We start from the raw sequence: 14,833 nt of genomic DNA, 5'->3' as shown, positions 1-14,833 counted from the left end.
ACTCAGCCTCCACACCCTCCAAAGAAAGTGAAGGAAGGTTTGAATTTATATAGTGTCTTTAACAACCACAGGATATTTGCAAGCATTTTGCAGCATAGTCGCTACTTATCGCGGCAGTTCTTCCTGCACAGAAAGATCCCACAATTAGCCACGCTCATGTTCCAATCATCTGGGTTGGGGATGTTGGTTGGGTAGAAGGATAAATATGGCGCGGACGTCAGGGAGAATTTCTCCTCTCACAGTGACCATGGGATATTTTACATCCACTTGAGATAGCAGTGAGGTCCCATCCAGTGGAGAGGCACCTCTTCAGTCCTGCACTGGGAAGCTGGCTATGATCGAGTACTCAGATCTCTGGGCTGGGCCTTAAACCCCAGATTCTGAAGTAAGGGATCTAGCCAATGTGCCACAAATGGACACTTTTTAAATTCATTCATGTGATTAGGGTGTGGCTGGCTAGACCAGCATTTATTGCCCATCCCTAATTGCCCAGAAGGCAGTTAAGAGTCAACCCCATTGCTGTGGGTCTGGAGTCACATGTAGGCCAGACCAGGTAAGGATGGCAGTTTCCTTCCCTGAAGGACATTAGTGAACCAGATGGGTTTTTCCAACAATCAGTAATGGATTCATGGTCATTATTAGACTCTTAATTCCAGACACGCAAACTCCACCATCTGCTGTGGTGGGATCCAGACCTCGGTCTATATTTCAGAGAACATCTCTGGGACACACGCACTAAACAACCCCACAGCCCTGTGGCCGAATGCTTCAACTCCTCCTCCCACTCCACCAAGGACATGCAAGTCTTGGGCCTTCTCTACCGCCAAATCCTAGCCAACTGATGCCTGGAGGAGGAACGCCTCATCTTTCACCTTTGGTCTCTTCAACCACACGAGATCAATGTCGATTTCTCCAATTTCCTCCCCTCCCCTCCCCCACCTCATCCCAGACCCAGCCTTCCAACTCGGCATCGTCCCTTCGAACTGTCCTACCTGTCCATCTTCCTTCCCACCCATCCGCTCTACGCTTCCCTCTGACCTATCACTATCACCCCCACCTGCTTCTACCTATTGCCTTCCCAGCTACCTTCCACCCAGCCCCACTCCCCTCCTATTTATCTCTCAGCCCCACCAATACACCCCGACCCCACCTCCCCCTCACATTCCTGATGAAGGGCTTATGCCTAAAACGTCAACTCTCCTGCTCCTCAGAAGCTGCCTGACCTGCTGTGCTTTTCCAGCACCACTTTCTCGACTCTGATCTCCAGCATCTGCAGTCGTCACTTTCTCCCAGGATTAATCACCCTGTGATAATACCACTGAGCCATAGCCTTCCCGCCTGAAGCTGTGAGCATTGTGGGGTGTAGACTGCGCACAGTCTGGATACAGAGGGGATTAGATTAGAGATTACATTACAGCATGGAAACAGGCCCTTCGGCCCAACAAGTCCACACCGACCCGCCGAAGCGCAACCCACCCATGCCCCTACATTTACCCCTTACCTAACACTACGGGCAATTTAGCATGGCCAATTCACCTAACCTGCACATCTTTGGACTGTGGGAGGAAACCGGAGCAACCGGAGGAAACCCACGCAGACACGGGGAGAACGTGCAAACTCCACACAGTCAGTCGCCTGAGGCGGGATGTTGGAGGGATTTGCTCCTTACCTTTTGCCTGTCGTTTCCATTTTGCAGTGGTCCATGTTAAAGCAGGCACATGTGAAGTGATCGCTGCTCATCGCTGCTGTAACAAGAACAAGATTGAGGAACGCTCACAGACTGTCAAGTGCTCCTGTTTCCCCGGGCAAGTGGCTGGGACAACACGAGCAGCTCCATCCTGCGTTGACGGTATGAACTTACCCCCAAGTTAAATGAATTTTAAATTAAGTGAGGCTTCTAAGGCTGCGGCCAAACAAAGACCAATGCAGAATTACAGGGAAACAGGCCATTCGGCCCAACCACTCTGGACTGGCCTTAATGCTCCACATACAAACAAGAATAGGCCACTCGGCCCTTCAGGCCTGTTCCGCCATTCAATGAGATTGTGGCTGATGTGATTTTGCTCTACATTCCTGCCTTACCCCAATAGTTTTTCAGGAATCTACCGACCTCTGCCTGAAAAATATTCAAAGAGTTTGCATCCACTGAGGAAGGGAATTCCAAATACTCACAGCTATCAGAGACAGAAGAAATGTTTCCTCATCTCTGACTGAAATGGGTGACCCCTTATTTTTAAACTCTGACCCCTGGGCCCACATTCTCTATCAAGAGGAACCATCCTTTCCACATCACCCCCCCGATCAAGTCAGCTGAGGTTCCCATCAAGGATGCTTCTTCTCAACCTCTCCTCTCTCCCTGAGGTATGGTGGCCCCCAGGTTAAGTCACTACCAATTGTCTCTCTCTAATGAGAGAGCAGCCCCATGGTCTGCTAAGTCAGGCCCCCTTTGTCTTTTCCTTATCTGGTCACTAACTTTCCTGCCAGGGGAAAAGAGTTCTCCTAATTTAAACTGTCAACATTAAAATATTGTCAAAAAGGGACATGGACTTGAATTTTCTTGAATCATAGAGACACGCAGCATTGAAACAGACCCTTCGATCCAACCAGTCTATGCTGAACATAATCCCAAATGAAACCAGTCCCACCTGCCTGCTCCTGGCCCATATCCCTCCAAACCTTGCCCAGGCACGTACCTACCCAAATGTCTTTTATATATTGTACCTGTACACACATCAACCACTTCCTCAGGAAGTTCATCCACACACAAACCACTCTTGGTGTAAAAAAGATTTGCCCCTCATGTCTTTTTTAAATCTCTCTCCTCTCACCTTAAAAAGGTGCCCCCTAGTCTCAAAATCCCCCATCATGGGGAAAAGACACTCACCATTAACTCTATCTACACTTCTTCTTATTTTATAAACCTCTATCAGGACCCAAACGCAAGAAAACCGACACAATGAAAACCTTCACTGTCATGTCTCATTTTGACAATGTTTAAGCTCTACCAAAAAAACCTTTTCAGCAGTTTTAAAACCACTTGCAAATTTTCTTTTAACATTCCCTGCTCTATGGATGACATCCCTGGTGGTGAGCCGTGGGTAGACCCACAATGCCCTTCAGGAGGGAATTCCAGGATTTCAACCCAGTGATGATGAAGGAGTGACTTTTACCTCTGAGCAGGCTTTAGGGAGTCAGGAGGTGAGTTACTCACTGCAGGATTCCTTGTCTCTGACCTGCTCTTGCAGGCACTATATTAATATGATTAGTTCCAGTTCCGTTTTAGGATGTTACGGTGGGATATTCAGTGATGATAATATTATTGAATGTCAAGGATAGGTGTTAGATACTCTCTTGTTGCAATTAGTATTTTATCTATTTGTGGCTCGGAGTTAAGGGGCTGTTTGCAAAACCAAAAGTACAGGATGAAGATGCACTTTATATATTTCTGCCTGGCTATTACAGATTGCAGGATATCAGAATCTGAGTGAGCTACTAAGCATCACTGGGCAGCTCTCACAGAGGAGGAGTGGGCAGGAAGTCACACTGAAAGGAATAAGACTGGTCATGGGAATGGGCGAAACTGAGAACTGCAGATGCTGGAGATTAGAGTCAAGATTGTCTGTAGTGTTAGGTGCAAAAGTCAGAGGGAAATAGGTCTGGGTGGGTTAATCTTTGGAAGGTCGGTGTGGACTTGTTGGGCCGAAGGGCCTGTTTCCAAACTGTAGAGAATCTAATCTAGTCTAATCCAAAATTAGAGTGGTGCTGGAAAAGCACAGCACGTCAGGCAGCATCCGAGGAGCAGGAAAATTGTCGTTTTGGGCAGGAGCCCTTCATCAAATCATGGAAATAGGCTATTTATCCAGAGGCTATGATTTCATCTCTCACTACAGCAGCTCGAAAGACTGGGTTCGGAAATGTGATGGCAGTAAATGTCACCATGAAGCTGTTGGATTGTGGTTAAAGATCAAACTGGCTCACAAATAAAGTCCTTTACTGAAAAACCTGTTACCCTTACCCAGCCAGGGCTGTAAGTAACAGCAGTCCCAACACAAATAACTGCCCAAGGAACGGTGTACAAAAACCTCCCTTGTCCAAGAGTAAATCAAAGAGACTAACCAGCTTCTAGGCAACTGCCTTAAAGGTGAGCTGGTAGTGTGATGGTCGTGTCACTGAATTAGCAATCCCAAGCCCCAGGTAAATGTTGTGGTCACTGGGTTCAAATCCCACCCTAGCAGTGGCAAAATTTTGTTCAAAGTTTAAAAAAACGTCTCGAATTAAGAAGTTAGCTGAATGTGACCACTACTGATTCTCGTTTGATAGCTATCTGGGTCACTAAAAGCCTTTAAGGAGGATAGTCTGCTGTCTTTACCTGGTCTGGACTATATGTGACTCCAGACCCATGTCAACATGATTGCCTTTTAAGACCATAAGATCATTAGACATAGGAGCGGAAGTAAGGCCATTCGACCCATCGAGTCCACTCCGCCATTCAATCATGGCTGATGGGCATTTCAACTCCACTTACCCGCATTCTCCCCGTAGCCCTTAATTCCTTGTGACCAAGTATTTATCAATTTCTGCCTTGAAGACATTTAGCGTCCCAGCCTCCACTGCACTCTGTGGCAATGAATTCCACAGGCCCACCACTCTCTGGTTGAAGAAATGTCTCCGCATTTCTGTTCTGAATTTACCCCCTCTAATTCTAAGGCTGTGTCCACGGGTCCTAGTCTCCTCGCCTAACGGAAACAATTTCCTAGCGTCCACCCTTTCCAAGCCATGTATTATCTTGTAAGTTTCTATTAGATCTCCCCTTAATCTTCTAAACTCCAATGAATACAATCCCAGGATCCTCAGCCGTTTCTCGTATGTTAGACCTACCATTCCAGGGATCATCCGTGTGAATCTCCGCTGGACACGCTCCAGTGCCAGTATGTCCTTCCTGAGGTGTGGGAACCAAAACTGGACACAGTACTCCAAATGGGGCCTAACCAGAGCTTTATAAAGTCTCAGTAGCACAATGGTGCTTTTATATTCCAACCCTCTTGAGATAATTGACAACATTGCATTCGCTTTCTTAATCACGGACTCAACCTGCATGTTTACCTTTAGAGAATCCTCAACTAGCACTCCCAGATCCCTCTGTACTTTGGCTTTACGAATTTTCTCACCGTTTAGAAAGTAATCCATGCTTCTATTCTTTTTTCCAAAGTGCAAGACCTCGCATTTGCTCACATTGAACTCCATCAGCCATTTCCTGGACCACTCCTCCAAACTGTCTAGATCCTTCTGCAGCCTCCCCACTTCCTCAGTACTACCTGCCTGTCCACCTAACTTTGTATCATCGGCAAACTTCGCTAGAATGCCCCCAGTCCCTTCATCCAGATCATAAAATCATAAAATCATAAGATCATAAAATTTTAACTGTCCTCTGGATAATTACAGGTTGGAAACAAATGCTGGCCTAGCCAGAATCCCACATAACAAGCTACACAATCACTCTAGAGCAATGAGCAGCATGGTCTGCTGTTTATAATAGATATTGACTGCACCAAGTATGGAATCAAGCATTGCTCCCTCAGTCTTTTCAAAGAGTGAATTTACAAGAATTAGATGTGATCTCTTTGAAACATGTAAGATTTATAAAGCGGCTTGACAGGATCAATGCTGAAAGGATGTTTCATCTCATGGGACAGTCTAGGACCTAAGGCCATCATCTCAGAATATAACGGCAACAATTTAAGATGGAGATGAGGAGGAATTTCTTCTCCCAGAGGGTGGTGAGTCTTTGGAAGTTCGTGCCACAGACAGCTGTGGGGGCAGAGTCCGTGTGTATATTTGACTGGTGGAATGAGCCCGAGGGGCTGAATGGTCTCCTAGTGTTCCTGTGTCCCTGAGTTCCTCTGAGTGTTAGATGAGCCATGATCCTGTTGAATGGCAGAGCAGGTTTGAGCGACTGAACAAGCTCCTACTTCTGTTCTTTGATTTCCCCTTGCCTGAATTGGTAGAGGATTAGGGTCTCGGAAAACAGAGGGCCAGAGGATCAGACAGATTGGTCGGGGCACTGTGAAGATGGTTTTGTGGCCAGGGCTTGTGACTCTGCTTTGATGTCTCTAACATTTGGTTGGAAACATGAATAATCATTAATTAACCTTGGTAAATAATAGCATTCAGTAATTAGCAATAATGAATATGGGGTGAATGCTAGCCCAAGCATCATATTGTGAAATCAACCTGGAAATTCCGAAGGTAACGATTAAAAATCAGACATGAACAAGAAAAGAAGCCATTGGATTCATACTGATCCATGGACAGTAACTCTGCTGTAGTTATTAATCTAAGAGAAAGTGTTTGTCACAAGATTAGGGATTCTTTAATTCTACCAGTGACCAGTAGCTAGCTCAATCCACCTCACAGAGTGAATATAAAATGTGTTTGCTGGTGTAGAATTATAGCAGTGACTGAGTGATCAGCAGGTGTGAGGTGAGTCAGCATTGTATTCATGACAGATGATGCTATGTGATCTTCTTGTTAGAAGCACTGTCTGTTAGTCACCAAGAAAACCTGGTGAGACGGAAAGTTCTGGTAAAATCCACCGATTTCTCGGTCTGATGATGACTTCACTCGTGATTGTTAAAGCTCTTGTGTGGTCACTGCTGTTTCCCGACTGGGACTATGATTGTATGATCCTGCCCCACTAGCTACCTGATGAAGGAACAGCGCTCCGAAAGCTAGTACTTTCAAATAAATCTGTGGGACTGTAACCTTGTGTTGTGTGATTTCTAACTTTGTCCACTCCAGTCCAACACCGACACCTCCACATCAAACCGACTGGAGCTATCACAGGTAATGCAGTATTCTGGGAAAATCTGAACTCACGAATGGTAGAGAAGTCAAAGGGTTAGGGTCCATGTTAGGATTGAGGTCAGGGATTTTACAAGCATATGAAATAGGAGCAGGAGTAGACCATTCGGTCCCTTGGGTTTGCTTCACCGATGTATCAGATCATGGCTGATCTGTTTATGTTCCAAACACCACATTCCCCCCTCCACCCTGTTGGCCTTGAGTTTCCTGTCCGACAAGAATCTGTCTGAAAACTCAATTATCCCACTGCCTTCTGAAGCAGAGAGTCACAAAACGTTGCAAACTTCAGAAAGAAAAAAGGTTCTCCTGATCTTGGTCCTGAAAGAGCGATCCTTAATTGTAAAGCATGCTCCCTAGTTCTGGATTAACCTACAAAAGGAAACATCCTTACCGTATCAACACTGTTTGGGACGTTAGACACTTCAATCAATTCACCCTCTCAGTTTTCTAAACTCCAAAGGAAACAACTCCAAAGGTTGTTCAACCTTTCCTTAGAAGATCACGTTCAAAGTTAGGGATAGAGGCAATATTCAGGTTAGAGCTGGAATCAGATTAGGTTTGGGGTCAAAGAGATGGTTACAGCGCGAGGTCATGTTAGAATGGCTTGTGTTGATATTAAAGTGATGATCAGCTTTGAGACCACAGTCTGTCTGTCCAAGATTAAAGTCAGGACCACAAGTACCGTTTGGGTTAAAAGTTACAGTCTGCTTGTGACTGTGCCAGGGCCTTTGATTATCAACCTCAGCTCTATCCCTGTGGCCCTACATGCCATTCATTTTCCTGTCCCTGGTGATCAGTTTGCCAATGTTCTTAATGAGTCTTTTGCTTTGTCCTATGCCATTTTGTTTGGGTTCTGTGTTTATTTTCTCTCCCCAATCTTCCACTTGAGCCAGGGAAACGGTCTCACGGAAAGGTCCGTACCATCTTTATCCCATTTCTTTCCCCTTCCTTAAATCCTCTGATTAAGGAGATTGACAATTGGTCCCATCACTTGCCACATCCACATAGATCCCACTGCTCCTGCTGTGATATCATTGGTTCACATCTCAGCAAATTATGGCAAAGGTATTCATCAAACTGAAATATGACGGCTGGACAGGCTGAAAGAGACTAAAGTCTAGATTAGAGTGGTGCTGGAATAGCAGAGGGGCTTTTGCCCAAGACGTCGATTTTCCTGCTCCACAGATGCTGCCTGACCTGCTGTGCTTTTCCAGCACCACTCTAATCTAGACTCTGGTTTCCAGTCCTTGTTTTTGCCTGTAAGAGACTAGATTCCATCAAATTCTTAACAACTGCCTTTTCCACAACTATCAAACCTTGAGGCATTCATGTTTCAAATGATTCCTTAAAGATATTAAGGAGTGTATGACTAATCTAACAAGCCATTCTTTAGAGTGGTGCACATAAAGAATAACATGCATTTATTTAGCACCTCTGACAGTCTCAGGTTAACCTAAAGGTCAATTGAACCAAAAGGTCGTTTGAGATGGAGACACCATAGCAGAGTAGGAAATGCTGCTATTATGTTGCCCATCGAATCATCCCATGAACACCACTCTGTCAATGACCATGTGAAAAGGTAAAGTTGCCATGTCCACTCTCTGATTACACAGAGGTGAGTGGTGATAGTTTAACCTGAGGGTCAATGCACCTTAGATGTAGGGGTGAGGTAGAGAAAGCGAATCCTACATGGTGAACTCAGCTGGCGCAGGGATTGAACTCACTGTGTTGGCATCAGTCTGCAAGTACAAACCAGCTCCCCGGGCTAACCAATCAGTGAATGTGTTTGATGGGGTGCTGATTGATGGATGAATATTGGCCAAGAAACAGGGGTGTATTCCCCTGTTCTTTCAGAATGAGTTTTCTCTGGATGTGTAGCCCAGTGTTGGGGGTAGTGGGTGAGGGAGAGGTCTTTCTCAGTGCCTGTCTCAATGTGCTGCTTTCTCTTGAGCGCAGCCTCGATTGTGGTTCAGAAATGGTGGTGTCACATGGAACCGTGTTTGGAAGGTGAGGAGTGTAAGGTTCTCCCAGATCTGAGTGGCTGGAGCTGTAGCACCGGAAACAAAGTCAAAACCACCAAGGTTAGTCTGAGCATCTCATTAACATCATGTTTATTTTATAACCTTGTTATTGTCAAATCCTTCCATCATCTTGTCCCCATGCCTCTGCCCCCATCCCCTCTCTCTCCGTTCTTACAACTACAGTCAGTTCTGGTATATGTTTCTTCAACATGATTTGGCGATAACGCAATTGGAGAGTTTAGACTGTTGTTTGTAGAACACGAACTTTCCTTACCTGTATTGGCTTTAACGCCTTCCTGGTCCCAATGATTTAAATGATGCTGTTATTATGTGATTTTCATATATCACGAGATAGAACTGGAACGGAACTCTCATGTTAAATCAGAACAGACAGTATCTCCAAGCACTGCTCTTCCCCAATTCTGAACCTACTCTGACTTTGACTAGAGTTGCACAATATTTTGTCACCACTTTTACACTGGAGTGTTTCTAGAACATTCCTTGCCCATTCCTTCCCATGTTAGAAGAGACTTCAGCAAGGAGAGGACATAATAGGGACTTGCTGCAGTAATTTAAAAGTTATTATAGGTGACCTACAGTGTTACCATTAGACTGTTAATCCAGAGACCTGGTAATGTTCTGTGGACCTGAGTTCGAATCTTGTCATGGCTGATGATGGAATTTAAATTCAATAAATATCTGAAATTGGTCTGATGGTGGCCATTAAACCATTGGTGATTGTCAGGAAAAACCCATCTTGTTCACTAATGCCCTCTAGGCAAGGAACTGCCATCCTTACCTGGTCTGGCCTCCATGTGACTCCAGACCCACAGCAATGTGGCTGACTCTTAACTCTGGGCAATGAGGGATAGACAATAAATCCCAGCCTGGCTGGTGACACCCACATATCACAGAATCATAAAATCCCTACAGTGTGGAAATAGGCCAACTGGCCCAACAAGTCCAGACAGACCCTCTGAAGAGTAACCCACCCAGATCCATTCTCTGACCCTTTAATTCTACATTTACCCCTGACTAATGCACTATACCTACACATCCCTGAATCACTATGGGACAATTTAGCTTGGTCAATCCACCCTAACCTGCACATCGTTGGATTGTAGGAGGAAATCGGAGGAAACCCACGTGGACCCGGGGGGACAATGTGCAAACACCATGCAGACAGTCGCCCTGGGGGTGGAATTGAACCTGGGTCCCTGGCGCTGTGAGGCATAAGGGCCAACCACTGTGTCACCGTGCTGCCCCTGAGCCACTGTGGGGTTGGGGAGAGGATGGGGTGCAGCCCAGCAGAAAACAAAACTCCAGTGATTGAGTAAAAGAAAGAAACTTCATTCACCTATCAGTGCTGATCGACCCATGTTGATGTCACAACCTGCAATGATTTTAAAGTTCTCATCCTGGTTTTCACAGCTTCCTGTCTCTGGGCTTCTCGAGCTGGGGGGTGTGGGGAGGGATAGTGGAGGTGATCTACTATTGCCTTTCCTCCAATCTGGTACCATCCTCCAACCCGAGGTCAGATTAGGCCACTCCAGAGACAGCTCGTGCCACCACTAGCTCTGTGTGTGTCTGTGTATGTGTGTGAATCTGTGTGTGTGCGTCTTTGTGTCTGTGTGTGTATGTGTGTGTGTGTATTTATGTGCGTGTGTATATCTGTGTGTGTATGTGTGTGTGTGAGTCCGTGAGTGTGTGTGTCTGTGTGTGTATTTGTGTGTGTGTATATGTGTGTACATGTGTGTGTGAGTGTGTGTGTATATGTGTGTGTGTCTGTTGTGTGTGTGTGTGTGCCTGTGTATATGTGTATGTGTATGTGTGTGTGTGCATATGTATGAGTTTATGTCTGTTGTTTGTGTGTCTGCGTGTGTGTATGTGTGTGTGTCTGTGTGTGCGTGTACATGTATGTGTGTGTGACTGTGTCTGTGTGCATGTGCATGTGTGTCTATGTGTGCATGCGTCTGTCTGTGTGTATATGTATGTGTGTATGTGTCTGTATGTGTGTGTGCGCGCGTGTGTGTGTCTAAATGTGTGTGTGTCTGTATGTGTGTATGTCTGTATATGTGTGTGTGTCTGTATGTGTGTGTGTCTGTCTGTATGTGTCTGTGTGTGTGTGTGTGTCTGTATGTGTGCGTATGTGAGAGTGAGAGAAAGAGAGTGAGAGAGTGAGAGAAAGAGTGTTTCCAGAAGGGGGAGGAAGGCAGCTTGGAAAACCCTCCAATTGGGTATTGTGGTAGACCCTTCCTACTTGGGCACTCTTCAGCAATGGCCACCTCATGGAGCTCTAACTGCTCCACAATCACCCCTCCCCAGGACCTGAGCCCTGCTCTACCCCTTCCACCATCTGCCCCCAGACCCCACCCACCTGCACCCCCTCTGTCCAGGTCCAGTTGGCAGCCCAGTGACCAATGTCATGGTGACAGGCATGGGCGGCCATATGTAACTAGGACAGCCACTCCTGCAGCATCCAATTCACTGTTTGTCACTGGTAAGGTGTGAGAGAGCACCCCTCAAGTCTCAAAACTGGGTTAGTATCTGCCATTGAGCCCATTGGTGGGACCCTTCAAAACAAGAACGAAACCAGCCCCTTCCCCTTCTCTATAACATCCTCCAACTGTCCATCCCTGTGAGATCTCTGTACCGCAAATCCATTCCCCTGTTATCCCCATCGCTCAGTGATCTTCACTGGATCCTGGTCCTGGCAACAATTCAATCCTAAATTTCTCATCCTTATTCACAAACTACTCTACAGACTCACCCCTCCCTATCTGTTGCCTTATCCAATTCTGCAGTTCTCTGAGAATTCTTGAAACGCTCCTCCAATTTTGACATTTTGGCTGACCCAGTTTTTAATTGCTCCAACATTCTCTATTCTGTCTTTCAATGATTGTACCCTAAACTTTGAAATGTCCTCCCTAATCTCTCTCTCTCTCTCTCACTGTCCCTCCCCTCGCTCTCCCTCCCCCTCTCTCTCCCCGTGTCTGCGTTAGGTTTCCTCTGGGTGCTCCGGTTTCCTCCCACAGTCCAAAGATGTGCAGGTTGGGGTAAATTGTTCATGCTAAATTGCCCAGAGTGTGCAGGCTAGATGGGTTAGCCATGGGAAATATGGGATGGGTCTGGGTGGGATGCTCTTTGGAGCATATGTGTGGACTTGATGGGCTGAATGGCCTGTAGGGATTCTATGAATTGTCGTTTGATGTAAGCAGAGTAAATAGACAAGTTGTAATTAGTCTATTATCAAATTTAGTCATCTCTTTTTAGTTACAATCTAATCTTCTTTCTCCAGAAAAAAGAAGGCTAAGGGGAAAGCTATTGGAGATCTTTAATGGACAGACATAGTGAAAATATTTCTACTTGTTAGCATATCAAAAATAGGGGACCGTATATATAATATTGATCTGCATAAATCCAACAAGGAATTGAGGAGAGAGAGTACTGAGAACGTAGAATTCTGTAACACGTTAATGGTTGAGACAAATAGCAAAAATGTATTTCGGAGAAACATTAATGGGAGTAAGGAATAGAAGGATACTTAATGAGGTGGGATTAAGCAAAGGGAGGATCATGTGGAACATTGATCATAAGTGGGTGAGACAGAGTGGATAAGGAGCAGCTGTTCCCATTTGAAAAAGATTGAAAAACTAGACAGTAGAGATTTAAAGTGATTTGCAAATGAGCAGTGAGAAAACCCTTTTTCATACAGTTAGTGGAATACACTGCCTGGAAATGTGGTAGAGGCATTCCAGAGGGAAGTGGGTGGTTATTTGGATAGAAATGGTGTGCAAGGGTCTGGGCAGAAAACAGGAGATTGGCTATAGGCATTGATGCTTAGTTGAAGAGTCAGTGCAAACACAATGGGCTGAATGGCCTCCATCTTCCCTGTAACCCTCTGTGATAAACATTGGCACGGAACATCTGCAATAAATGGTGTTCTACATGACATTGTGCAGCATTAGCAGTATAGACTTGATGGGCCGAAGGGCCGATTCTGTACTGTATGATTCTACAGTTCTATGACTATTGTTCTTGTTCGTGAGATATCCCTTACAACTGGGTCATGGGATAGTGACCAATAGCCATTTTGAATAGATGGTCATTTGATACAGAGCAGTGGGTTGTGAGGGTGATTTCATCAGGTCAGAGGGTTGGAGTTGATTGTATCAGACAGCTTCTCAGTGATGGAGCTGCTGTATCCCATATTGACTTATCTGTTCACTCTTGTTGTATTCCAGGTCACTCGATAGTCCTTTGGGAATACGGGAGGCAGTGTTTTATTTTTTAAAAGCTGAAAAGTGTTCCATCTTTCAATGAGGGCTCCACAGATGGGACTGGTTAACCTGACTTATAGTTTGTTCCCAAGCAGCTACTTATGTCTGAATGGGAATCTCCTCCGCTCCCAAAGAAACGTCAGAAATAACAAAGACATCCAAGGCACCACAAGGGAGAGAAGCATACAACCGAAGGACCCTGGTAATGGGTGAGCGTTGGGATGTCTACGATGGATTCCTCTGGGTCATACCTGCTGGGATCAATGGACACAGGGTTCAGGGAAAGTTCCACCTTCTTCCAGTGCAATCAACCTGACTTGAGAGGGAGACCTACCCACCCCCTCCACCATTGTCAAAAAAGCGCAGTACTCTCCTCTCCCATCGCCCTGCCCTACATCTCCGATGCATCTCAGCTCACACTGATCCTTGTGTTCTGATGTTAAGCCGTCTTCAAAAGGAAACTTGATCTGAATCTCTCCGGTGAAAACTTTGGTTTTTTTTGCCTCTTCCCATCCAATTCCAGTCAGCGAACACAGTCTTTCGGGTTCAAGCCGCTTTAAGTGGGAGTCTCCCTGGAGGTGTCCCTAACCACCATGGCTGAGGGGGGCAACATTTTTTCAATGTGCAGGCTGCGTCGATGTGATAGCAAATGCTGAAACTCCTGGTCTTGCTGGAGTTATGCCGATCACCAACACCATTACACAGAAAGGTGACTTAACAATTCCATGCTGTCTACACCTGACTGAGTCCAACTCACTGCTCCCTCACAAGGCTTATTGAGCAGTGGGGGGAGTTGTTCCTGCTGCTGTCCACTTCCAGGAATCTACTTGGATCAGAAGCCCTAGCCTCTTCCTTCAATTACTCCATCTTTCACACACACTGCAGCAATGCTCAGCCGTAATTTTATCAGGGGCCTTCCTGATTGGCTCTTTGTGACTCTGTAGCCAAGATTGAGTAGTGAAAATTAATCGGATCTTATGACCTTCTGTAATCCCCTCAGTTAGATTGTATCATATCTGTACAAATTCAGAGTTAATACATGTTTGTGTCTGATAAAGATAATGCCTTGTATGTTTTCACTTCCTAGCAGTTGGTTTCTCTCTGATCAGACCATAATGGGAAAAGATTTGCGGCTGGAGATGGCTCCAGCTATTTCCGTCACGGTTACTGATTTGACTCATGTCAAAGTCATGATTGACGTCCCTTCTAGATCAGTCTGTGGATCTAAGTGAGCCACTCCCCCTTCATTGGCCAGGATGGCACACAGAAACAGAAAGTGCTGGTGAAACTCAGTAAGTGTGGCAGTGTCTGTGGAGAGAGAAAGCAGAGTTTATGCTTCGAGTCCAGTGACCCCAATGAATTGAGAGTTCTCACAAGGGTCACTGGTCCTGAAACAGTAACCCTCTCTCTCTCTCTCTCTCCCCTCACAGATGCTGCCAGACCTGCTGAGTTTCTGTTTCCGTGTGTTTCAGATTTCCAGCATCTGCATCTTTGTTTTATTATAGGCCTGAGTGGGTCTGCTCCTACCTTGAGACATGTTAAAGATGCTGTGTAAATGCATGTTATTGTTGTTACGCTGTAGCAATTAGCTAAAATTATGAATGTGCCTGCTGTGGTTTTGAAACTAATGAACAAATCATATTTGTGCAGTGAAGCACTTGAGGGATATTT

At 45.6% G+C, this 14,833-nt stretch overlaps 1 protein-coding gene across 3 annotated transcripts in view; it reads left to right on the top strand.

Annotated features, from left to right (window-relative positions):
- The window catches only part of tafa3b (TAFA chemokine like family member 3b), a 72,993-nt gene extending 58,767 nt beyond the window's left edge, over nt 1-14,226 (top strand). For 2 of the 3 annotated variants that reach the window (XM_087973434.1, XM_043716353.2), the window contains 3 exons: nt 1,697-1,849; nt 8,818-8,942; nt 13,258-14,226. In XM_087973434.1, coding sequence (XP_087829560.1) covers nt 1,697-1,849; nt 8,818-8,942; nt 13,258-13,311 — 332 coding nt within the window. In that variant the 3' untranslated portion in view covers nt 13,312-14,226. Of the gene's footprint in view, nt 1-1,696; nt 1,850-8,817; nt 8,943-13,126 lie in introns of all 3 variants that reach the window. The other variant, XM_043716358.2, reaches the window with a different exon arrangement.
- The last annotated feature ends 607 nt before the right edge of the window (nt 14,227-14,833 follow it).

Source organism: Chiloscyllium plagiosum, unplaced genomic scaffold (genome assembly GCF_037043375.1).
Source record: "Chiloscyllium plagiosum isolate Xiang-an unplaced genomic scaffold, Cpla_swu_hap1 HiC_scaffold_26, whole genome shotgun sequence".
Classification (NCBI taxonomy): domain Eukaryota; kingdom Metazoa; phylum Chordata; class Chondrichthyes; order Orectolobiformes; family Hemiscylliidae; genus Chiloscyllium; species Chiloscyllium plagiosum.
This window is presented reverse-complemented; position numbering and strand designations above follow the sequence as displayed.